The sequence below is a fragment of the Dermacentor variabilis genome, chromosome 9 (assembly GCF_050947875.1).
Source record: "Dermacentor variabilis isolate Ectoservices chromosome 9, ASM5094787v1, whole genome shotgun sequence".
Taxonomy (NCBI): Eukaryota; Metazoa; Arthropoda; class Arachnida; order Ixodida; family Ixodidae; genus Dermacentor; species Dermacentor variabilis.
The window spans coordinates 66,783,441-66,808,598 of NC_134576.1; the positions used below are offsets into that span (position 1 = coordinate 66,783,441).

At 46.8% G+C, this 25,158-nt stretch overlaps 1 protein-coding gene across 1 annotated transcript in view; it reads left to right on the forward strand.

Moving 5' to 3' along the window:
- The first annotated feature begins 981 nt into the window (after positions 1 to 981).
- The window catches only part of LOC142592773 (uncharacterized), a 32,392-nt gene continuing 8,215 nt past the window's right edge, over positions 982 to 25,158 (forward strand). Inside the window, exons 1-8 of the mRNA XM_075704439.1 lie at positions 982 to 1,180; positions 6,328 to 6,658; positions 8,083 to 8,401; positions 9,340 to 9,475; positions 11,135 to 11,302; positions 12,663 to 12,818; positions 19,620 to 19,887; positions 23,276 to 23,436. Coding sequence (XP_075560554.1) covers positions 6,331 to 6,658; positions 8,083 to 8,401; positions 9,340 to 9,475; positions 11,135 to 11,302; positions 12,663 to 12,818; positions 19,620 to 19,887; positions 23,276 to 23,436 — 1,536 coding nt within the window. The 5' untranslated portion in view covers positions 982 to 1,180; positions 6,328 to 6,330. The remainder of the gene's footprint in view (positions 1,181 to 6,327; positions 6,659 to 8,082; positions 8,402 to 9,339; positions 9,476 to 11,134; positions 11,303 to 12,662; positions 12,819 to 19,619; positions 19,888 to 23,275; positions 23,437 to 25,158) is intronic.

A 25,158-nucleotide genomic window follows, 5' to 3' on the forward strand; every position in this document is an offset into this window, starting at 1 on the left:
CACTGCTGTTCGCATTACCGTGGACAGTAATCGTGAGATGAGTTCTGCCGTATTGTTTTTTCGCACTTCCGACATTGCTAATGCTAGCGCACTAATATGTGCGGTACCTATTTTGCAACCCAGCGCATTCGAAAAGGTTGATTTCGTGATTGTAGCTTCTAGCCTCGCATGCTGAAGGGCGTCGTATTGTTGTCATGCCTTAGTTCCACTAACTTTTTTTCTGGCGTGTTTGTGATGGCAATTTGATGACCTTGCGCTGCTGAGCTCCGGTTCGGACGCTTGATCCCGGTGGCGGCAGCCGCTTTTCTACGGCAGCGAAATGGGAAAATGCTCGTGCACTTAAATTGAGGCGCAAGTTATCGAACCGCAGGTGGTGAAAGTTGATTCGGGGTGCGACAGTACGGAGCGCCACAATCACAACGTGGCTTGGTGTGTAAAGCTTCAGCATTTAATTTTCTATATAACTTAATCGCGCCGAACGCGCAACTTCTGTTAAAAGCTTGAATGGTAGAAGTAGATTTATGGCGCAATATACGCACCGGTGGCCGTTTTAATAACAATGGACGAAACCATTTTGGTATTTTTAAGCGAGAATGCCTCATTGATCAGTGCAAGTCAGGCTCAGCTATTATTATTGAATATTTCAGGTAAACTTGAGATTGCATGGGCTACATGCATGCATGTTGGACACTGCGGCAAAGAGCTAACCAAAGCTAACGTCAAAATGAGAAATTGCTGTTCCGCTACTGTAAAAGGTAGTTTGAATGCGACACGTGCGTCATGTCCGTACCCACGATATTCGTTTGATTCTGTGTATAATAAGTTTTGTCCTGAACGGGACGTGACTTGTCTTATCCTCGAGGTTGGTGCCTAAACTGTCGTATAAGTCCAAATGCACAGCACTATCGCAGTGTTTGTCGCGCATGCCCAGTTTCGCGTAGATCCGAGATATCGTGTCGCTGCAGGCGCCGTGAGCGCAAACGTTCGCTTTGCTACAAGCTGTGCTGACATCAGCTACGCAACCCACCGCGTTCCATTCCTTCTACTGTATCGCCGCCGATAGCCATGTGGTAGTTGTGTAGCCGCAGGCCCCGTCACTAGACGCTAGCAGGGAGCGCACTCTGCTCGGACATTTACGGAGCCACGTCGTAGCGAGGCCGGGCACCAGGAATCTTTGAAGGTAAGCCTTGTTTTCGTGGGGGCAGCAACAAAGCATCGGCAAAATAAAAGTGTGTCGAAAGAAAAAAAAAGAAAAGGTGGTCTCCAATCCACTCTATGATGGTGGCTGTAACCGAAAACTAGAACGAGTGCCCATAGCGTCGTAGGTTGAAATTTTTCACGTGTGCGTTACCTAACTATTAGCATAAGGCGTTTCGACGGCCCGCGAATTGGCTTGCGCCGCTATTTTGTGCACCTACAAAGAGTGGACCCGACAAAAGAGAAATTAGCCATGGTTCGTATGCGCGCTGCCCTTCAGGAGTCCTCACCCTACCTGGCCTTCCCATGGCACTTTCACAACACAAATCAGTTGCTAGGCGGGCTGTTTCACGCATGAAAGTGTAGTTACGTCACTCTCTGCTTCGTATGATAGCCACGCTGCCGTCCTCGCAGCAGCTTGAGCTACTGTAATCTTTGAGGGGAAATGTATGCGGGGAGCGCTACGTGCCTCGCATTGCATGTAGGCGCTGACACGCCTTATAAATTATGCGATTGGGATGCTTGCTTTGGGCTTCTTCTTGATTGAAACGTATGCTATTGTGTATGTTGTATGCGTAATTCCACACAATGGATGCGCTGTTCGCTTCACTTTGCTGAGTGCTTGTATTTAGCCTCTGCCTTACGGCGGTATGAGTTTGGGGGAAACAGCCACAGATGATGATAGCTCCTGGTCTACTTTACGCCACGAAGAAATCCCGCGACCCTAGCTATAGGAAACTTCGCTGTCAAATCGCTTAAGCCTGTGAAACAGTTTTAGCGGTGCGATACAGGTCAAACAGGGACAGGAAATTCTTTTGTGTTGTCTTTTTTTTTCCTGCGTCACGCTGTTCGACATTGTGCCCTCTTGCACCCCAAAGGGACACTGCTCATGCTTTCCGTCTTAATTTTCTTTGGGACGGAGTAGAAAATGAAAAAGAAACGCACGCATGCTAGCTAACCGCAAGTGCAAAGTAAAGCATGAGCTGAGGAATAATTTGTTTCATGTTCAATGCTTTATTGAACTCTCTCCCGCTTTCGGTGACCCTTTCGGGCTTTGAAATAATACAAGGTATGGTAATTAATTGTATAACTGAAGCTAATATTTACTAATGACAACTTCTGTGCTCGAATAATGTCATGCCGTGAATAAAAAAACCTACACTTCGAACGGTATAAGCATGCGAATCGGTGGCGTGCGTTCATTCATGCCATCTACCGTATGACTTTGCCTATATAGGCGAGTGTAGGCACGATTTTGCAATGCAGTTAAGCGATGCTATATGCTTAGTCATCGCCTACACTTGTTTGGTCGTTGGAAAGCTTAGGTAGCCGTCGTCTTATCATTAACCGAGAATGTGCAAGAGGAACGCGGAAGAATCGTCGAGGGTAAACGAAACAGTGACATTCTTTCGGATAGAAATTTTACTGCTGTAAATGGTTGTCTCGTTTACATCGCATCGCGGTCGCATTCAGAAGCGTCTGGAACAAGATTCGCGTGCTTTGTCTTACAACTATTTCGTGTCGAAAACTAATTTTCGCCAGCAAGAAAAAAAAAAAAAGACTGCGAGAAATTGGCCGTTCGGTGCCCGCCTCTGTGCAGGCAACGTCACAGAACGTCACATGCCAGCCACGCCGTTATTGTCAGACGCGTCAGACGATGAAAATTTGCGCGGTTTTGCCGCACGCGGGGCGACCCATCCGGCGTTTCGGAACCGCAAAACACCTCGACTCCGGCTGCTATTCCGGCGTGTCCGACGCTTGATCGGACACCGAATCGGACGGTGTGTCTACCGCTTTACTTAAAACTCGCTGGATGTGGTCGCACCGGTTCGCACAACTGTCGTGTCGCTCGGATGGCCGCAGCCAATGACAGCGCCTCTAGCGTGTACGTCATGGCAACGTAGCAGACCCGGCGAGCAAATTTTTCGCCGCTTGCATCGTCCCGGTGCTTTTCCTCCCAGTTCGAGACGCTGGCCTCATTCACCACTCACGGCGGCATAAAAATCGGCTACAATTTTGGTTCCGACATGACATAACTCAGATAGAGCTACCTTGAAAATGCAAGTTATAAATCGTTTGCGCGATTTCGACTTGCAAGCGGTCATCTCAGCCGCCTCAGCAATTCTCTGAAGCGGCTCGCCGGGCTAGCATGTTTTGTCATCGCTACTAACGGCGTCGGGAAAACTCATTGTATTTCCGCTTATGAGCGACATGAATGTGCTGAGGCTGATTGTTGACGAATATAGGCGCTTTATTACGAGCAGCGAACGAATCACGAAGACCGTCGGGTCGAGATCGAACGGCCAACGAGCTAGGCCTAAACTCATTCCAAGCGATCGGATGTGTACTGGATGTGTAGAACACACTGCATGGTGGGCTAGTTGGTACTGCTTAACTGGAGGTAAAGTGCAAGAGAGCATGTAGAACAGCTGGGAATAAAGACAAGTGCTGTCTTCGTTCCCTTCTGTTCTGGGTGCTCTGTGACGCTTTAGCTCAAGTTCTGCAAGTTTGCAATTCGTGCACGTTCACCGCGCATTTCTTATGTCAGCATTCGTGACGTGTTCCTGTAATGGTCTTATATTTGCTTACAAGCAATGGCCAAACCAATGACTGCGAAATGTGGCACAGTTGTGGAGTCGACACGAAATACACACCCAGAACTCGTTTGGACGCATTCGATGACGAATCCCTGCAAGCCTGCCGCAGATAGATATTATAAAACCGGTAACTAATCTGAAGCAATTCGTAAGCGTCCGCTTTGCATAGTGTATTAAAAATGAAGAGTAAATAATTCGGCTGCCATTACACTCTGTGAAAATGGATGACAAGTGAAGCTGCATAGCTCGTACAATGTACAACACAGATACATAAATATTTTGGTGTTTATTATTTCGAGCAAGTTACATTTGGGGTCGCTATGGTAGACGGCCAGGGGTTCGGTGACGACGATGGAGAGGTTCTTGGCGGAAGTTAAGTCCAAACACGAGCGCCTCAGTGTTCGTGACAAGATGGGGCAAGTGCATGCTACAGCGAAAATCCGGAGACCACTGAGCACATCCCAAATGGAAGGCGAAGGTGCTCCCGCAGTGAGGCAACGAGCACTTTCCGCAAGTGCTGGGATTTAAAGTGCGCGCAACCATCACCTGGTCAACGGTCTAGATAAGGAAAAGGCGTTTAGAGTACTGATTGGGAAAGAAAGTACAGGAAAAAGATTGATACGATCGTACCCTGTACAGGTGCAGGTAGCTGTAGAAATTGCAAGTTTTGAACAAGGAAAAATAAGATTGAGGAGATGGATAGGAAAATACTAAAATGAAGTTCATCTATAGCCTACTTCATTGCTGCAAGCAGGCTAGGCGACTATTTTTCGCCGCCCCGTTCCAATGGGAAGGCCAAAAACGATCATCATCATATACTGCAGCATGGCACTGGGTGTACTGGGCGTTGAATTATGGGTTGGAAAAGAAACATGCACCGACTAGTAGAAAATGTCCTAATGATTCTCAATTGCCTTCCAGCGCTTTTGAAATGGCAGACCATCGATTGCGACAATCCAACGAAACGGGCTCCTGAGACACCCATAGTCACATTTCACCGAACTTCAGGCGCAGTATTCGTGCGCATTTTATACAGGTTGTTTGAAGTTCACAGCTGGTGTTGCCTGTGCAGCTTTCCGGACGTCGTTTATGACGTCCGGCGTTGTAAATGCTAAAAGAAATATTTTCACGGCTAAGGCGTACGTGATGCTTTCACCTGTGAAGCACATAAAGCAAAGAAAATTCAATCCAGCTATCATATTCAGACTGATGAACTGTTGCAAGAGCTTTAATGAAATTCAAAAGAAATAAGTTTTTAATGAAATGAACAAGCTAGTATGCTTTGCATATATATGTTCAACCAAAGTATTCTCTTGTGTTACGTACTTGGCTAGAGTAGCAATAAAAGGCAAACTAGCTGCTGACAAAAATGCTACGTCGATTATTTTTTAGACATAAACGTATACCAGCTACAGACCTTAAGTCATTGTTACGCCATAATTTGAGGAAGTATCGGCAGGGGCTGTGGGATACTGAAGTATTGAATAAACTACATATTATCAAGCCAAAATAGGGGAACTATGTACCTGAAAGAACTGCAAGGCACAAGGAAGTGCGTATTTGAAGAATAAGGAATTGCACATACCTACTGCACTTACCTGTGCATACTGAGAAGCGATCCTCCGACATGTAGTAGGGGGGGGGGGGGTAATTGTCTCGGTTCTTCAAGTTCTTCAATGCCCTGAAATATAGGGAGAGAGAAAAAGGTACCTTCCGCTTGCCGTGACCACATACCCCTACACTGAGCACTGTTCCTGGGCAACGAACCCCTTTTGCAGCGAAGCTGTGTACCTCTGCCATCCAAGAAAATTTTCGTGTCGTTGTTGGCGTGGTAAGCAAAAAACTGCCCATATGTGGACTGATTCGGAGACAGTGCAATGCCGGGCCGACCCGCGGCGGAGGTGCCGTTCGCCATTAAGGGGCCCACATGCGCAGCTTCGCTTGTCATCCTTATTCAAAAGGTGGACGGGGACTGAGTTTCGTTTTGATTTTAAAACAGATGAACTTCTTGGCAAACTCGCATATTAAAAATTCATTTGGCCAGGTTGTTTTCTCTGCCTTCGCTTGAAGGTTGTATCTGCAATGGAAGCATTCTGTAGCACACGTGCGTTCAATGGCCCTGACGAGGTAATGGCGCTAATGTCAACTATACGTGTTACTAATCCTCCATTCGTCGCGACATATTTATAATCGCAGCACATATTACGTATCATTGTCAATAATTTAATACGGATATATCCTACGCAATTGACGGTGACTAATCTTTAGCCTCGTTTCTTCCATTTGCAATTCGTTTTATAATTTTGACAATTGTATTGCTGCTGGTCCCAACGTGCACGGCGCTCTTTGGTCATATCTGGTTCTTGCGCCAATAAAAACTACACATCAATCATCAGTTAATCAATCATATCAGATGGCTCATTCAAACTGCCAAATGATTGCGCGTGGCACAGCCGGTAGATTAAGGCAAATTTTATTTAACTGCTCTAGCTGCGGTGGCAAGATGTGTTTACGCGCTCTTTTCTCATTACAGAAAATGGCGAGCTCCTCAAAGCAGGCGCCACGCGGTGCCGGAATTCTGAGTCCGGACTACATGGCTTTGCTACAGAGCCTCTGCACTTTGAACCAGCCAACAGTGAACGATATCACCGCGATTTTTCACAGCGAGTTCCGGCGCGCGTTAGGGGGCGGAAGAGCGAGGCCTTCTGTGAGGGCTGAAGCTGCCAGTGCTCAAGCTCCTTCCACATCCCGTGGAGCTCCGTCCACATCCCGTGGAGCTCCGTCCACATCCCGTGGAGCTCCGTCCACATCCCGTGGAGCTCCGTCCACATCACGGGGTTCCAAAAAACGCGGCGGCAAATCCGGTAACGATTGTTTTCTTGTTTCCTTGTATGCTTTCATAACGAACCATGTTTTGCGATTCCGCGGAGTTTCCTGATCGCGGCTGTTGTCTTGCAGAATATCTGCGTGGATATATATATATATATCCTCGTATGCGCACCACGTAACAAAAGAAAACAATCTTCCTGTAGAAAACAGATAATGCCGGCTAACAGGCTCATTTAAGCGGCTGGTAATGTAACCATGAATTACACTTAACGGATCCTTCAATTTGCTTTGTGTTCTTCAATATAGCCACTGGGCACATGTGTGCCACTGCGCTCTCGACGAATCCTTTAGAATGGCTATGCCCCACTGTGACAGACGAGGAACGGAATCGTTATACAGGGTAAAACTACGAAGACATTACGTAACATTAAAAAATGGCCGTTTTGTAATAAAAAAATTACTTCGGGAGCATGCTGACAGCGATGGCGACAGTGAGGTGACGGGTGATACTATTAAACGTACTCCAATTAAATTTTAAAAATATAGCTTCGGCCGGCTCATCATAACTGAGAAAAATTGAAGCGATGTCCCCGTACAAACCATATCTACTCTTAGGTCTGCAGAAATTCGATCACCTGCGGGAGTGTGGCGTGGCCAATTTCGGCTTCCGGTGAGCCCGAAACAGAAACAGGGAAGATGGAGCGAGCGCAAATCCGCGCCCCTCGAGTTGACGTTCTGCTTGCGTCAGCCAGCACCGGTAGTCAGCGTACTAGGCTCCGTGCGCCTCGCTGTCGCATGGAATCGCGTTTTGCGGTTGGAAAGTTCGTGCTTCGTTCATTTGTGGGTGATCAATGCAAGTGCAGTAATCAAAGCGGGGCGCAAAGGACCCTCTCGCCTTCTGTGCGTCGGCAACACGCGTAATCGTTCCAATAGAGTAAGCATCCTGAATACACGCTGTGGCCAAGTCAGTGCGGTTTCCGGTGGTGCCGGTGTGAAGGGACTACGTGACAACTTCACCCTGCGGAGCAAGGACGACGATGCCCTCGCGCGGGATTCCAGCTTTACGTACACTACCCCCAGTATCTCGTCAACGACCGAGGAGCGCATACACAAACAAAGCGGTAGGAAGAAAGCGTAGAAAGCTTCGCTTTATTAAGAATTATGTGATTGACGGCTTATAATTGTGTCCGTAGGGATTTTGGGGTGCTTTTTATTTTCATAACGAAATTTCCCAGAAAACATTAGATCATCACGTATCTAGTTGTAGTACAAAAGGCCATACATAGGCCGATTATTTCGTGTGTGGAGGCCTATAGACAAGATACTAGACAGCCACAACCAGTAAAGAACTAGAGGGTTAACAAATGAGTCTTTTTTTGAAGACTCCACTGTACGCGCTGCGGTGCCACTGCGAAGTGATCTTTCTTTGTTCTGTCACCATCGACCGTCATTGACTCAGTTCGTGGCAAAGGTCGTGGCCGTAAGGGTGGCGGAGGTGACGACCCTGATGATGACGGCGAAGAAGGTGGGGACGACACCATCGGCGACGAAGATGGCTTCCAACGAACGTGCACGTGGGAGCCTGACAAGCCCTGCTGGCTGTTTGGAGAGATGGAAGAGTGGAATCGCCAGCTCGCCAAGTGCTGCTTCGAGCTGCGGGTGCACAAGTGGTCCGAGTTCTCGCTCACAGGGTTCGCCTGGCCCGACAACAATGCACCGGACTACCCGGACGTGCTTCGGCTTTCACTGCTGACGCACTTGCTGCTACGGCAGCACAGGTAACCGACAGCCCCTCTTTGTTCTTGTTCTTCTGTAAGCAAGTTTATGCGTGGTTACAGCATTGTAGATCAAATAGAACAAACGCAAGACGCATAATGAAAACCACTGTCCTTAGAGAACTAGAAGTGCAGAAAATGCAGATGCATACATTCAACACAGCAAAGGAAAAAAATTTCAGATCAAGAGACGTGTCCGTGTACCTCTTTAAAATTTGAAGTCTTCAAGCACTTCCATATAGGCTAACTGGTCGAAAGGCCTGTACGTGTGCCGTACTGCTCGGTGCATTAAAGAGCGAGGACGACACCAATAAACTTAAAATAAGCAGACATTTTTCGCCAAGAGTTTACGATACGCTTCGCTCGCATTGGTGCGTCCAAAGCATTGCCCAGCGGCAACGACAGCGCGCGCACGAGCAGCGCTCATACCAGCAGCGGAACGTAAACGCTGCCGTCACTTCCCTACAAAGCCGATCAAGCGAAGCGTGAGTGTGCGTCTACTTACTCTGACGTGGTAGCCCTGCTGGCTGCGCGTCGCTCGAGTCTCTGAGACATGCTTGTTCAAGCAAAATCAACGCGCTGCTTCGTGGCCACGCAGCTAATACCCATTTGCGTGCACCTTGCAAGGCTTGCAAGTGTAGACCTTGATTTCCCAAGATGAACACCCCTTTTCAGAAGCAAAGAAACTGCATGCGCGTGAACTCTCCGAGTCTCTTGCACATCGGTAATAGAGGTATGGGTTGCATCAACAATACGCCTGTTCCAAAGCGAGATTCGGTTTTTCATATTCATAACGGTGCTGAGCCCTGCGCGCACACGTACTTATTTTCAATGTAGCACCCGCGCTGTCTTTACTTGTGGCGCTCGTGTAGTATGAGCGGCGATGGTCACTCATTAGCAATGTGCTGGTTGCTGCGCGCGATCTTTTTTTTATTCTGCAGATGCGTGACCCGCGTTGTTGTGGACATGACAACGTGCACGCTCGAACACAAGATGTTCTGGCACGCCTTACAGAATGGCGCCGGTGGCGTCAAATGCATTGAGTACCAGGGAACCATCGCTGAACAACATGGCATAGTGAGTGTGCGACGGCCCCTTGCGGGAACGAACTCTGCGCCTGAACCCGACACGATTGATTCCAGCCTCATGTTCCTTAGACTTTGCACTAGCTTACTCCGTTTTTCTTTATTTTATTGCCCGAGTTCGCCGAGCCTCGCGATACCTAAATTCAGTGTAGCATGTGGGAGAAGGCGGCCTCTGCTTTACTGCCACTGTTTCGCACCTCCATCCGTAGGGCTTCGATGCATTATGCCTCGCTGTGCGCAGGCCGGTGCAGAAATGTTTTCAATCAGTGACTCGCATTGATACAATAACTTTTACAAAGTTTCTGTACTGTCCAGGACTGCTCTAGTGCGTTCGTTAGCCCCTTGCGATGGGGCTTGCATCAACTTACCCTGTAAAATTAGTGACTATTTATTGTCGGGCTAGTTGGGTCAGGTTTGGACGAAAACATCGATATCATCCCGGTAGTGTTTTGTGTAGTCCAAACTGGTAGCACTGTTTTCATACATCATGTGGAATAGTATGGCAGACACCAGGGGCGAGCTCAGGCTAGCCATATGCTCCTGATTCGAATCGATGAAGAACGCTTATACCACATAGTTTGTGCCCACTGAACTCATTCATGTACCGTCTGACCCTTATTACGCGACATGCGCAGCTGTTGTCATTTGTACGAAGGATGCTAGTGCACGCAACTTTCACAGTGAAAATAAAAAAAAAATGTGCGTACAGTCGGGAAGCATGCATACACAACGTAAAACATTCTCTGCTGAGTCGGGGGATTGACAGGTGCAAGTGTCTTCGTAGTATATGCGTAGTATACTTGGCAAATGCAGCCCCGGCAATTCACGAGGCAAGATCTGCGCCACGATGGCGTAGCGAACTGGTGCACGTAATTCTACACTACACTTATAATTCACCATTGATGGCCAGCTGTTACCATTGAAAATGCGGGCCAAGCATCACTGTGACCACTCGCGAAGCGGGAAAAGAAATGGGAACAATACCGCAATTTCGTGTAGGGGGGCATTTTTTTTCTATTCTCCATTATGTGTTAAAAGAAGAATGTGACGGGAAGCCATAATGAGAACTCGGCACATAGCCAAACTGGCATATCGGCACATCGACATTGTCCGTGATGTTTCCTAAAAATACCGCATAGGACTTCTGACCCCTCAAATAAGAACTCTTTCCGACTGTCATATAGCGAAATCTATGCGAAGCTTTTTTATCATCCGAACTTGCGTCTCGGAGCACTCTCTTTATAAAGCTTCTGTCTGAGCGCTATTTCGAAGCCTATGCCCAGATGGAAGATATTGTAGTGTGAGTTGTTTACAATAGCGACCCTTTGTTTGCCTGTCAAACGATTGCAACTCTTTGCTTTGTAGTCTTCGTCGCACTTAACCCGAACACGCGTTAACCATTCTTCGTTTCCAGCTGACGTTGCTGGAAATCTGGTGGTGGTGTTCTGAAACTGCCAGTAAGCTTTTGTCGCGAGGTCCTTTGTGTTTGTTTCGTACGGGTATACGGATTGTCAGAATGTAGAAGCGGATATTGGTTGTTCGGGTTATGTCTGAAGCTGACTGTGCAGCAGCAGGGCACGTGCAGTGGCGCGCAAGTGATCTAAATGTACATCTACGTTCCCCCTCGTTTCTCTATTCCCTATCCCCGCAGGCACTTCGGCCTGAGTGCGTTCGGTGGGCTCACTCGGTCTCCGGCATGAGCTCTCTCTGCGCCTTGTACCTCTCAAGTGTCTACTTCGACGCAGAAATCTCCGAGGCACTGGCCAAATACGTTCAAGAAACTACCACGCTGGTTACTCTGTCGTTTCAAAACATGAACGTAACTATTTCTCTGCATTTCTAAACTATTTTCTCCAATGTCATTCTAGTACCAACTCAAGCTATATTTGCAAGCGCTGAGACACGTTTACTGTAAAGGACCACGTAAACATCTTAAGGATAGTAGTGCTGCTAAGAACTCTCATCTATTCATAAAGACGGGAACATTTAAAGCCAAGCATACACCTTTCAGTCTTTACGGTGCACGCACAATTACTTTCGATGCTGTTAAATGGCAACGTTGGCGACAAGCATTCTGATCTGGCTTGTGCATCGGGTTTACATACTAGCGCTCTTTGAAAAGTACTACTGCGCAGGCACACTTATCGGTATACACTCTGATGACACCTCACGCATAGCTTACATTTTATCACGTAATTATTCATTTCGGCCCTACATAGAAACGTTGCGCCGGATGCTTCACGTTACCTGAAGAAAGCTTCAAGAGGAAGTTTGTATTGCATTTAGTAATATCTATGAACTTAAGATGCTTTTACACGCAAATTTGTTGCATTCGTGTACATTGTCGAATCTTAGAAAACTAAGTAATTTTTTATGCTGTTCTTTCTTTACCGGCTTTGAAGAAAGTGATTAAGTCGTCACGCACTGATTTCGGGTGTTTTCCTGACGTATGATTCACTGACTTTGCAGATAATGTCACTAGTGCGGTTTTGATATCGAGAAATTTGCGCGGGAAATGTAATGTTGGTCAATGCAGGAAGTGTAACTATTATTTTATCCCGAGTTGTAGGAGTGTGATTGGTGCCAGCGCCGTTCACATGAGCGGTAGATTATCAATAAGGCAATCAGTGTGATGCACTTCTAGAACACCTTGAGTCTACACAGCACCTGGCCGGAATACTACAATAATGTACGCTGATATCTTACGTCAATAGCTTGCTTTACATAAATGTTGAAGACGTGTCGTACGCATCTAATTTGTCGTTGGCTACAAATGTGACAGGACCATGTGTTTGGGAAACGTGTTAGACGATGAAACGGCTGTGTGCTTTTCCTGTTTCAATGCAACATGTTCGGGGTTAACTTTTATTGCTCCTGAAAATCTTTCACGTCGGCAATATTCTTCCAAGTGTCAAGAAGAATGCGCTCACATTTTTCTGGGAATACAATATTTATTCTGCTAACCGATATTCGTGTAGAGCATGCACGCTTGAATTAAGTAAGTTTAATTTTCTTGCTGCATTATACTTGTAACGTTTATGAAGGGGACAGGACATTTGATGAAACTGAATTTTCAGTGGACTCAATTGTCCATGAAGGGGATATGGCCGAACGACTTCCCAAACGTGGCCTTGCTCCGAGCTGCATGACTCCACCTTGTGTACTGTTTTTGCGTGCAGGCGCAGACTGAAGACGCTGCCGCGACCTTTCTGGAAGCGTTGGCTCTGAACAAGACGCTAAGGACATTTTATATTCCACCCGACTTTGTGATGGCACGAGATGGTGCACCCATCTCGAAATTCCTCCGCAACCACCCTACCATCGACAAAATTGTGGTAAGGCATGTCTACGCGTTTGGCATTGTTTCAGCTTATAAGAGTGAGCAAACTTGTCACTTGAGACGTCTCAGAGCAGGTCTGTCGCGATATCTCACTTTCCAGTCTTGTATTCCGCGGTTGCTATTGCAAAACGGCCGCACGCACTGTTTCTGACGTATTGATAATACTGATGCTTGTTGTGAATATAGTTACTCAAGCCATGTAAGTAGCCAGAAATAGGACACGATAAACACTAAATGGTACTGCTTAATCTCTTAACAGATGGCTAGTTAAAGGCCTCCTATTTCTCGGCGCAATACGTCGCTTTCAGAAAACCATCTTTTACTCAACAGCACTTCTCAACGTATGGCGACATAACCGCGTTGGATTTTGCAGCCAATTCTAAATATGGTTGACGGTGCCCGCTTCCTTCCGCGTCTTCTCACTGAATCAATCGGCTGTGTCACACGCTCGCTTCATGTTAAATTCGCTTTCCTTGAATATCGAAAACCATGCTTTCTACGATGGCACGTATCATCATATGCATCGCCGCGCATATCTTACACTGCTCGAACCAAAAGTACTCGTCTGTGCGCCATACCGCGAAAGCCTTTCAAGTTACAATGACTCGCGTGTAGTGAGTGGAGATTTCAGTCGCCAGATGCTACACTTCGCTACCACACTACTAGAGTGCTGCCCTCAACACATCACTCTGCCTGTACTGACTGTACCGTAGTTTCGTAGATTAGAGTGCTATACTGGTCTAGTTGCTGCATATTTTAAAAACGATGTGCGGCGCAAGGTTTAAAACGACAGAAGAAATAAGAGGACACTGCAAGCAGCATATTTTCACACCATTCCTGCACTTGCGGCGAGTGCAATGGTTCTGCCCATTTGTGTTCTGTGTCAGTATGTTGGGTGCTTCCTGGAATAAATGAGTTGCGTGTTTGACGCTCTTTGCGCCTCTGTTTGGGACCTGCCTTCTCCGAGTGAATGCCGACGTTGCTTATTTTCAGATGCGTTCTCTTGGTCTTCGCGTAGGCGCTGCAAACACTCGTTTTAGGTACATAGGATTCCCTTATTTATGTTGAAGTCGGTCATTCTCTTAGGGGAGCTGATAAGCGGGAACGCAAGCAACGAACTCACCAGGAAACACGGGCGCTGTTTCGCCTTTGAGGTACGCTTAAAATGTGCAACAGTCTCGCGTGTGCGAAAACATGAGTTTCGAAAGGGATATCGGTAGCTGAGTGGGTGAATGTTACGCGTAGCTTCAAATATGGGCGGTAAGAGCGAATGAATATTGTTCTGTATTTTCCGCGTATGAGAGCGCGAACACAAATGGGGGAACTATTTCCAGCAGTGGTACAAGAGGCACACTTTGCTGCCGTATCGCTCGCTTAATATGTTAGAAAATGTGTCTGAGTATAGCGTTCATAGCAGTTGCTAGCGTGGTGGTTTGGCCGGTACGGGATTGTCAGTTGAAGTTTGCGACTTGGCAGTCACCATATTGAACAAAATGTTGGGCTATAAAGGAATCTATTTGCAGTCATTATGCATGTGTCAAGCGTATTTATCTCTTCCGAGTTCAAGAAAACAGCGCTTCTTCAGAATTTCGCAAAAAAGGGCAAATAAAACCTAGTAGAGACACAAGAACTGCATGTATCCGGGAACAGGATAGGACAAATTAATATTGTACTAACAATAATTACCATTGAGAACTGAATCACTGTCGCGAGTGATCTGGCTAAAAAAAATGAAACACTTTCTCCTTTCACTGACTTTTCTTTCACTCTTTCTTTCTTCTATACAACTTTGTTTGAAGCTTACAGCGTTTCTAGCACTGTGCTGACTCGCTATCTTCGCCGTGTTTCAAGAACTCTTTTCGGCCATCTATTTCGAAAGGGAGGCATGCGGTTACAAGTCGCACTCATAATATCGCGAAGGCGACAGCATCCTCGCGGGTGCTTGCTCGAGATGTAGCCCTTAAAAATATATCTTTGCGTCGCCACCGTGGCTTGAGAATATTACGGCGTGCATTCGGCGCCGAAAATTTCAGGTTTTTTATAGCGGTGTGCCGTTTCGTCTTCCGGCTTTCGAAAGCTCTGCCATGCACCAATTCTACGAGCACTGCTATCCACGTCATTTTGATACTTATCCTGTGTTTTCTGCCTTGAGCGTCGGGTTCACCAGTGTTGACGACTGCGGTTCCGATAGCTAGATGGAAACGATGGCTGCTTGCCTTTGGTACATGAGTCGTTGAATCGTTCCAATGCACTCCCGGTGGCGATGTGAATGCCAACATTTGCCACAATTGTATGTTGTCTCGCTTGCTGGCCTATGCACGATGCACGTCTTTCTGAAATGTACTGGATTGGAAAGTTCTTCATTATGTGATATAGCTAGCGCCTCCTCACGCAGTAGCAGGAACGCGATAGCCAAGCGGCAAAGCAGCGTCGAACGACGGTATGCTTGTCGCAGCAGCAGGTGTAGGCACTACTTCTCTACACTAAGGGCTGGAATTATAAGCCAATATGGAAAGGGGAGGCGAAAAGCGTTCCAGCCCTCATCGGTACATTTATGTCCTATTCGTAATTAAGGTTTAGTGATAGCTTCCTCGATGGAAACAAACGTTGAACTTATTTCTGCTGCACCACCATGCTTCTTGAGGTCACCTTGTCGTAGTTCATTCCAGTCACAGTGCCCGCATTCTCCGCGATAAGCAGGAATATGCTCACCGGGCACAGCCACTATGCCTTAGTCTTTCATAAGTTGCGATGCCAAAGGTTATGCTATCAGAGAGCGTGGAGCAATGCTTACGATGATTATGTGATCTCTTATTGGGAAGTAACAAGGAAGGTTGCGCACATGCTCCTTTAAACAATGCTACTAAACATGCCACAAGTCCTGACCTTCATATCCACAAATATGTTATCTAAAACCGATGGTTTCCGTAGAATACCAATTTGATAGCAGTATTCTGCAGAGCTCGGTGTGCGCAAGCATCTTGCAATTCGTACAAACACAAATAAAATGACGGAAACAGAACTTAGTGTTGCGAAAGGAAGTTTTTGATTGTACAATGGACTCAACCTATTACAGGGGCAGTTCACCGTCTCTGGTCGATTCCTTGTCTTTAACGTAGCTTAATGACGTAGTCCTCTCCAATACGTCATACTAGGCAATTTCAGCAAATCTATATGAGTATCTTCTATTGCAACTAATCAGCTAGACTTCCTATTTTGAGCACAACTGCCTCACTGGCACTATTATGCAGCTATTTGTCCCGTTTTGTCCCTCGCCAGAGAGTAGCACACAAGTTAACAGCCGCAGACTCGTCTCTGCTGCCGTCCGGGCTTCTAGTCCAGTTTTTCGACGTACAGATGAACAGAGGTGCTTCAGTAGGCATGGACACGCTTTTTCACGACTCTTCTAGGGGCTTCAAGTTGGTTCTCAATATGGCATTGAGGAGGTTGCTATTTACATCGCTAGGGTGACATGTGCCCATCTTTTCTTCCAGCAGAAAAACGTTTTGTGCTGGCTCTTGCTTGTTTGTTGCGGTCGCGCTGACGGTTCCCCGTAGTGGCGTACCGACGGTCAGCCAATTCAGCCACTTCTACTCCTCGACGGCATCCCCACTTATACCTAAGCGCAATGTAGCCTCTGAAGCTTCCGTTGAGATTTCCAGGTCGGATTCAAAATGCGGCATAAAATTTGAGCCAGAGCTCAATTTTAATGATGTTCTTTTAACGTTTTCAGCGTGGAGCATGCCATCGATTATTATTATATATGTCAACACATATACGTGTTTCAATCCCCCATTCAATCCCCCAACTTCAATCCCCCACCCAAAGACACCTTCTCAGCATGTTGAAGGTACCGCATATTGTCTTAGTAACCTCATTACTCGTACAAGCGGGAGTCTGCAAAGCGTACGGAACTTAGACAGAAAACACTGTCATTCACGTGACAGTGCCGTGCCGTACATATAAAAAAATTACCGACGATTACGTTACTTCCTAATGCGAAATTTGAGCGCAGCAAATAAGCTGTTTCACCTTTTCGATAGATTGAGGCAAAGAAATCGAGCAACACATGTATGCGCTATCACAGATTTTTTTTTTATTTTTCACACGTATTCCTTTAACAAAGACTCCACTAACAGTTCTTGACAGTCATGAAGGAAGCTTTGTGGTCGGAGAAATAGACTGATATATGTTCGACTTGGTACACCAATGCTTGATTCTCAAAGACGAGATCTATACAAGTGCCTCGCGAGGTTGTCACAGCCGTAGGACGCGTTACGAGCGAGAGGAACGGGATGTTCTCCCGCATAAGTGTTAGGAAATTGCTGTTTGTCTTTATGTCAAGCCGCCACCGATCTGGCTCTCTGATTGCCACCGCACAGGGCGAACGGCAGCGGCAATTTCGGCTCGGGCGGTGCACATATACAGATCCGCCGCCACCGATCTGGCTCTCTGATTGCCACCGCACAGGGGTTGCATTGGAGGAGGAGCGAAGAAAGGAATTAAGTTCGAGCCGGCGCTTTGACAACCGGAGACTCGCAGGAAGAGGGGGGAGGGGGGCGGCGTGTACACCCAGCGGCAAACGATGGGGGCAGAAGCGCGCGCAGCAAGCGGACAACACGATAAAGGGAGGAGGGAAGAGATAGCAGCGACTGACTTATGCCGCTGACGCCGATAGTGAGTCAACCCCAGCTGCGGAGTTGGTTTCAGGGACAACGCCGCCGATGCCGACACAAACAATATGATACCCTCGCTTCCGCAGCGCTAAGAACCAGGTCTAGCCGTGGGAAGGTGGTCACGTATTCGTCGACGTGCCGGGGCCTACGTGAAATAACCGGCGCGTCGGCAACTGAAGAGCACCCTATCCGCCACACAAGAACAGGGGGGGGGACCCTTTCCTCCTCTTTCTGCATGGCGGCGACGGTGTTCTATGCAGTCACGTTATCTTGACTCTCTAGCGGCGTCAGCGGCATCCAGCGGTATCAGTCGGTCGCTGCTAGCGCTGGGGGGATGAAAGGGGGGCGGAGCTGGTTACGAGGCCGACGACAACGCCGACGACGACGCGAAACCCAGGAACGGACGCCAAAGAGCTGCGCTCTAAAAGTTGAAATAAAAGCTCTAAGGTGGGCTTACCAGCTAGGTCGTTGTCCTGCTAAACGCGATGTCTGGAAGAGTCGATGAGATGCAGGTAATGTATATCTTGTCGAGAAATGCGACTCTGCACATGTGCCTTGCGACGAAGCTCAATATTTTGGGGTCTCGTAAAGTTGGTCTTCACTACAATTATTGCGACTATTGCTCTTGGACTTCCACTCATGTTGGATTTTCGGTAGCTGCAACCACATTTTAATGCACGAGGACCACTTCGTGTACCACTTTTGTTTTTGAAGAAGAATTTATTTATTCGCTCACAAAATGAAATCACAGTAACAAGATATACAGAAGGAGGTCCCAAAGCTCAAGGCTGTAGGGGACCTCCTGTTCTAATCAGAAAGATCAAAACAAGTTAGGTTACAGCAAAGGAACCGAAACATTATTTGATAGTACACAGAACTGAGTTTTGAACAAATAAACGTAACAAAATAATTCAGGTTAATGCAAATACAGCAAAGAGGTAGAATTGTTAACATGTATTAATGCAAGAAAAGAAGTAAACTAAAAACATGGCATAACGCTGTACAGAATTACATCATGTACTGAATTGAAAACAAAAGAAAACATGGGAAGTGAAATATAGCCTAGAAGCAGTGTTCCAGCAATAACTGACACAAGGAAACAAGTGGACAGATATGATGAAATGTTGGTGAAATGTGGTGAAATGTGAAACGTTAAAGAGATATAGTGGTTTACCCATAATGAAGCAATGTGAACATGTTAAATTACATTACAGCATTCACAAGTTAAATAAATATGTAAATGAATGCTTCTTAAAGCTGCCTATACTAGGAGGCAGCTTTATGTCCGTTGGAATACAGTTCCAGTAAGACATCGCTGTGAATGAAGTAAATTTGCCAAAATTAGTTCTGATTTTAGGTAATAAGAAGTTGTTAGCTAATGAAAATCGAGTATTATTATGATTAGCAAGTTGTTCAGTGTTAAAGATTATTTGGGGAATGTTTGAGTGAAGGGAATTATAGACAAGGATTGCCATGTTTAATTGAAAGAGTTTATGAATTTTTGAATGCGATGCTCTTGCAAAAGAGCAGATGCACTACATCGGGGTCATTGGAAAGTAATAATGCGGATGGCCTGGTTCTGGACGTATTGTAAAGGAACAAGGTGAGAACTGTATGTATTGCCCCAAGTCGCAATGCAATAGGTGAAGTGACTGTGAATGAATGCATGATAAAGAGAAAGCAAGGTTGGTAGTCTAAAGTATGGACGTGTATGGACCATATTGGCCGCCAAATATTCACAGGGTGGTCGAAGTCTCAAGCAACTTTAGGGCTTCCTCTTTTTTAAGCTTCCATGTATGTGTACCTTCGAAATCTGAAACTTCGTAAGCCACTGTACCTACAAGCCGGACATCCCAGAAAACTGAACTGCTTCTTTTATGTACACTTCTGCATAACGCGACTGGATTTTTTTTCCTGCGTTCAATTACATTCACTTCGGAAATATCAGCCCCAAATTTATTTCTTAAATCCCTCGAGCTTTCTTTTCATATTTGTGCTGTTATTGCGTAAACGTCCGAGCACATCTTTGGGAACTTCAGCCTGTGAGAAAAGTGTTGGGGTACCGCCGCCAGTTACAGTTGCGCCACCTTGATGCCTGAACTTTCATTCACTCTCGGCAGGCGTACGGATCAGAAACCGCTTCCCCGACAGGCCTGCTGGAAGGGGCAATGAGGAGTGCAAGTCTCAGGAGTCTGCATGTCAAAACCTGTACCATCAACCCCGAGGACCTCCAGGAGTTGGGCTTTGCCCTGACTCGACGTCCGCCGTCTCCAGCCACTGAGGAGGGCACGACGTCAACGCAGACGAGCCGCCTGGAGAATCTGACATTCACCAGCTGCCCCGTCACCTGCCTAATCATGGAACACGCCTATGCCTCCCTCATCGGAGGCAAGCACTCTACCCAACTCGGGCGTGTGTCCCTAAATTGTCCCTAAAGTATAAGGGACAATTTTCAAGCCAATAGATGTGATTCGCTCTTTAGATTGTGGTCACTGGTTTGTTGTCTGCAGTCTGACTTTGAACGCGAGTACGCGCGCGAGTGCGCTGCCACCCGGTCATCTGAGGCCGGTAAACTCTAGCTTACAACATACTGAATACGAAGTGTGTAATTTAAGTGCCCCAAGAACATAAGCGAGAGAAATAGATTGTGAGGTAATCTGCGATGAAGTGGAGTACAGTCATGTGCGCCTCTGTGGCGTGGGCTAGGTCAAAAAGACAATATCGCATTTTTACCGCGGCGAAGGAAGGGTAACACTTGTTTGATCGAGGCTAATCGTGAAGGTGTTGCAATGTCGCACAACTCCTATGTAGTGTTAGCTGCTACGAAGACGGGACTAATAAATGTGGGCAGGTCGCGAGGGTGAGGCAGTCATGACGTCGCAAAGCGCCAGCTGTCACGCGTCAAAAATGCGAGAAATTGGCATATGACGCATGTTTCAAACGTCTAAAAAGCTAGTTGACTGTGGCGCAAGATATGGCTTGTGAGCTTGGCCTAATTGTGACTCTGAGGAAAAAACGCTTAAACCTTATTGGACGTATGTTTTCCCCAAACGAAACCCGTCTGTCTGGCTAGCGCTTTCTTGGAAACTCTGCTTCCGGCATTTCCATGTCAAGAATGCTATGTACACTGATAGCGCACGTGTCCTTCATCACCCTGAAATGCCCTGCGCGCAGCGTTCAAGTAATGCAGGATAACTAATTACCGAGCCCGTGGCACTCGATACGTCCGTTTTAAGTTTTTTTGTGTTCTTCTCTGATGTAGCCAAATCATGATTATTTGGGTAACGGTTAAGCCCCAGAGAGTTTAACGTCTTTAGTGTAGGGCATGAAGTTGAGTTGAAGGGCCAAGGCTTGACGCCACCATCGCGTATTCATTTGGTTTCATTGGAGGCCAGAAACGAGAGCAAATAGTGACCTACCAACCTACCGCAATATTCTGGGATAAGAAAGCAATGAGCGAAAGCCGGTTTGGCTACCCTACACTGGGGGTAAGAAAACGGGGATGGTATTGAAGAAGCGATGGAGAGCGCATTGAGTGCACTTGGGAGGTACAATGATCACTGCAAGGGCTCACCACTGTACAGAGCGCCAGAAAGCACGATGGCAACATGGCAAATAAGCCGTGGTATTGGCTCCAGCAATCGCTTCTCCAGTTTGTAATGCACAAAAGCATCTTTCAACACAGGACATACTCCTGCTTTTAAAAGAGGAAGTATTAACGAACGTCCTCAAGGCAGGAGAACACATTGTCATGGCTGTCGACATAAAAGGGGCCTTTGACAACGTAAGTCACAAAGGGATACTGGATGGACTTGCAGAGACCAGCTGCGGTCAAAGGACGTACGAGTACATCCGAAGCTTCCTCAACCAGAGAACAGCAGTTATCAAAGTAGGAAACGATGAATCTGAGGTCATCCATCCTCCTAACAAAGGAATGCCACAGGGTGCGGTGATTTCGCCTACACTCTTTAACATAGCCAGGATTGGCCTAGCTAAAGAACTCCAAGAAATTCCTGACGTCCATCATTCCCTATACGCAGATATACCGATATGGATAACCAAGGGCAACTTGGGAGAAAAGCTTCAATGGGCAGCCAACATAATAGAAAACTATACCCAACAAAGACGACTCCAGTGCTCGGCGGAGGAATCAGAACTCATTCGCCCCACAAAAACCAAAAACGTAAGAACTGACCCGAGACTCAAAATCGAGATCAGGCTGGAAGGGAAAATTATTCCTGAGAGGTCAGTAGTAAGAGTGTTGAGGATGTGGCTGCAATCGAATGTCAGATGTTTACACACTTTAAACACGATCAGAAAAACAACGCAACAGATTAAGCGGATGATTGCCCGTGTGGCTCATAATCGGGCAGGAATGGGGGAACAGGACACCCTCAGACGGGTGAAAAGCCTCGTCATTAGCATACTAATGTACTCCCTACCTTACCATACCATGAACAGGGAGGAAGAAAAGGCTGCTAAATAAGGATGGCATATAAGACAGCCCTGAGGTTGCCACGCAACACTACAAATTAGAAGCTTCTAGCCCTCGGCCTCCACAATACATTCCATGAGCTGATTGAGGCCCAACTCATAGCGCAGAGGAGTCGATTGGCGCAAACGACAGTCCGCAGAGTTCTTCAAAGAATCGGCCTTGGAGAATGCATACGAACATACCAAAACACCAAAGGTCTACCGTGCCAGATTAGAGCTTTGTATGGGGTATCACCAATACCACAAAACGTGGATCCGACATTACACGCAGGAAGGAGAAAAGCTAGAGCAGAATACATAAACAAAACAAAAAACTTGGGCACTGCACGATTCACGGATGCTTCACCATATCGGGCCAACGCAATGAATATGGTGGCAGTTGTCGTAAACCGTAAAGGTAAAATCACGGCATGTGCTTCGGTTTACCGAGCAACCATTTTAGAAGCCGAAGAGATAGCCATCGCCTTAGCTATAAGAGCAGGCATAGAGCGCAATGCTCCACTAAAAATCAGATTCTCAGGCCGCATGTAGGAAGTATCAGAGGGGACAGATCGGCGCGAGGGCACGCCGGATACTTCCCGAAATCAACAGAGACCTTGACGTCAGGTATACCCAAACGATAACATGGGCCCCGGGACGCGAGGGTGTTACTGGGAACCTCCACGCAGATAAGGCGACACGAGGTTTCACTAATTGCCGTGCTGCCCATGGCAACACTGTGAAGGACTCATCACCCATCGATCCGAGTTATAAAGCGATCTTTCAACACTACAGGGAATCCAGAAGGCTCTACTCAGCACCGTATAGGAACCTTTCAGCCTTGGACTCGGCGACGTTACGCAGGCTCCAAACGGGCACATATACAAACCTCCATAAATTACACATATACTACCCAACCGCATACAAGGACATATGCCCGTGGTGTGGGAGCACACCGACACACTACCACATCACATGGGAGTGCACAGCTCACACAGAACAAGACAATAACACGACAGTGAGGGGGGAGGCATTGCTATCTAGCTCCGCCCTCGGGATCAGCTCAGGCTGGTCCGGAGAGCAGAAAAAATGGCGAGGGCTCGCGATGCCTTGGAATAGGGGCCCGACCACACGGCGTTACCCCGTTTTAGGGGCAACGAAGTCCTTCCTACGAATAATGTTTTGTTCTTCATCTTCTTCGATATTTGCTTCCGGTATACCGAGCAGAACTCATTGCTAGGGTTGAAATTTCGACCACCTATTGGCTGAGATGTTGTCATATCGTGTTGACTACCCTGCACAGGTGTCCTCCTCAGTCTCACGCTGTCCAATTGCGCACTGCGAGAGACGTTCTCGTCGGCTGCGGCAGTGAAACTGCGCACTGACACCCGCCTGCGCAAGCTCGACATCCAGCACAACGAAATCGGCCTTGTTGGGCACAGAACCCTGGTCCGGGTCCTGGAGGTAAGCCATTGTTCCAGATCGCGACACACGGATTTACCTACTCGCGGCATAATTCTTTTTTTAAAATTACAATGGAATCACGATGTGTAGTAGTTACCCCGGACCGATGGTAGTAAAATTTGCGAAAGCAAGTAGAATGGTGAGGTAAAACGGATATTCAAGGTTATGTTAATACTGCTTATGTAAATCCCAATTTCGGACACAGGTTATTTGAACTCGTGATTAGCGAATTCTGTTTATTACACTAGCATGCTGCTTTCACTTCCCTAACTTGTTTCGAACTTGACCTTGATATAGAGAATACACCTGTGCTTGTTCTTTCGGAAGTACCATTGGATTATATCTTGTTGTCGATTTTTTGTGTTGAGGTTTATGGTTGAGAAAGCTGCATGAAGCATTTATACTCGGCGGCAACTTTCTGTGGCACTTGCACCATAAAGAAACTTAGTATGTTTTTTACGGCAGCACAGCCAAAGCTACTTGGGCGTGGTAGTGTTACTACGCCAAGTAGTGCCAATGCTTTCAAGGCAGTTTCAGTTTTGATTTTGCCAGGGCATACAGCACATTATCGCTTTTGTGTGTTTTCATGCTAGTGTGCTTAGTGTACAAATGCTGTGGCTGAAATTCCGATTAGCAAATCAGAGATTTATACCTTGTTTTCAAAAGCAAACATAGTGATCTAAGCTAAAAATGGCGCTGAAGACACAAATAACTAGAACTCATGCTCTTCTCGTAGACGCATTGCTACAAGGTTTCCAGTGATTATACGCTTAGCCTTGCGCTTTTTAACTACACATGGAAACGCGCAGAGTGCATTAGTTATGTCTATGGCAACCTATGCAGTAATTTGTATCGTACAAGTTGTACTTATTGACACAAGATTTGTTATTTCTCGAAAAACAATGGATTGCATAGCAACTGCGCATTTAGCACTCTTACGGAAAGGAAACGAGATATTTCATAAAATTCATTGCCTACAAGGGTCTTTGTTCTAGGTTGTCCCCCTTCACCTACGGGCAGCAGCTTCCCTGGCACGTAATTACGACAGAGCAAAATAGTGTCAACCGTTTTCCAAACTACCAGCGCGTAGGAACATTAACGTTTCAATGATATCGTTCCTGCGTGGCCATGAAAATACATTGCTAATGCTACGAGCAAAACATTGCGAATCGTGGTTGCATCCCCGAACTTAAACGCTGTCATCGCAAGGCGCCAGGCGCACTCTTGTCTGTATGCGCTGACGGACCCGCTGCTACTCGCGAGATCGTGCTATAGGGATCACTACATCTGCGACACTGAGTAACCGAGAACATCAGCCCTGTATCCCTGCAGTTTATTATATCAGTGGTTACGTACCTTGCTGGTAATAATCGCAGCTGCGCTTGCATAGCTGGCGGACTCGCGGAAAACGTTCAGGTTGCCGGCGTCAAGGTTGCCTGTCCATCACGACCACCGACACGCTTGTGCTTTCGGCGTGTGTTGCTCGCCACACAGCACATTCCTCTGTAATTGTATGCAGCCAGCGAAACGTTCCGCAACGCACTGCTGTCTTAATTTGCTTCTGACAAACGAACCCCAATCAGCTCACGAAAAGTCACTCTTGCTTGCTGCCGCCCAGCGAAGTCATCTTTCGTTTACAAGAGCAGGAAAACTACGCGCGTACATTATGAAGGCAGAAAACCTGCACCAAGAAACGGGGTTCCTTATCGGAGAAAGTATTTT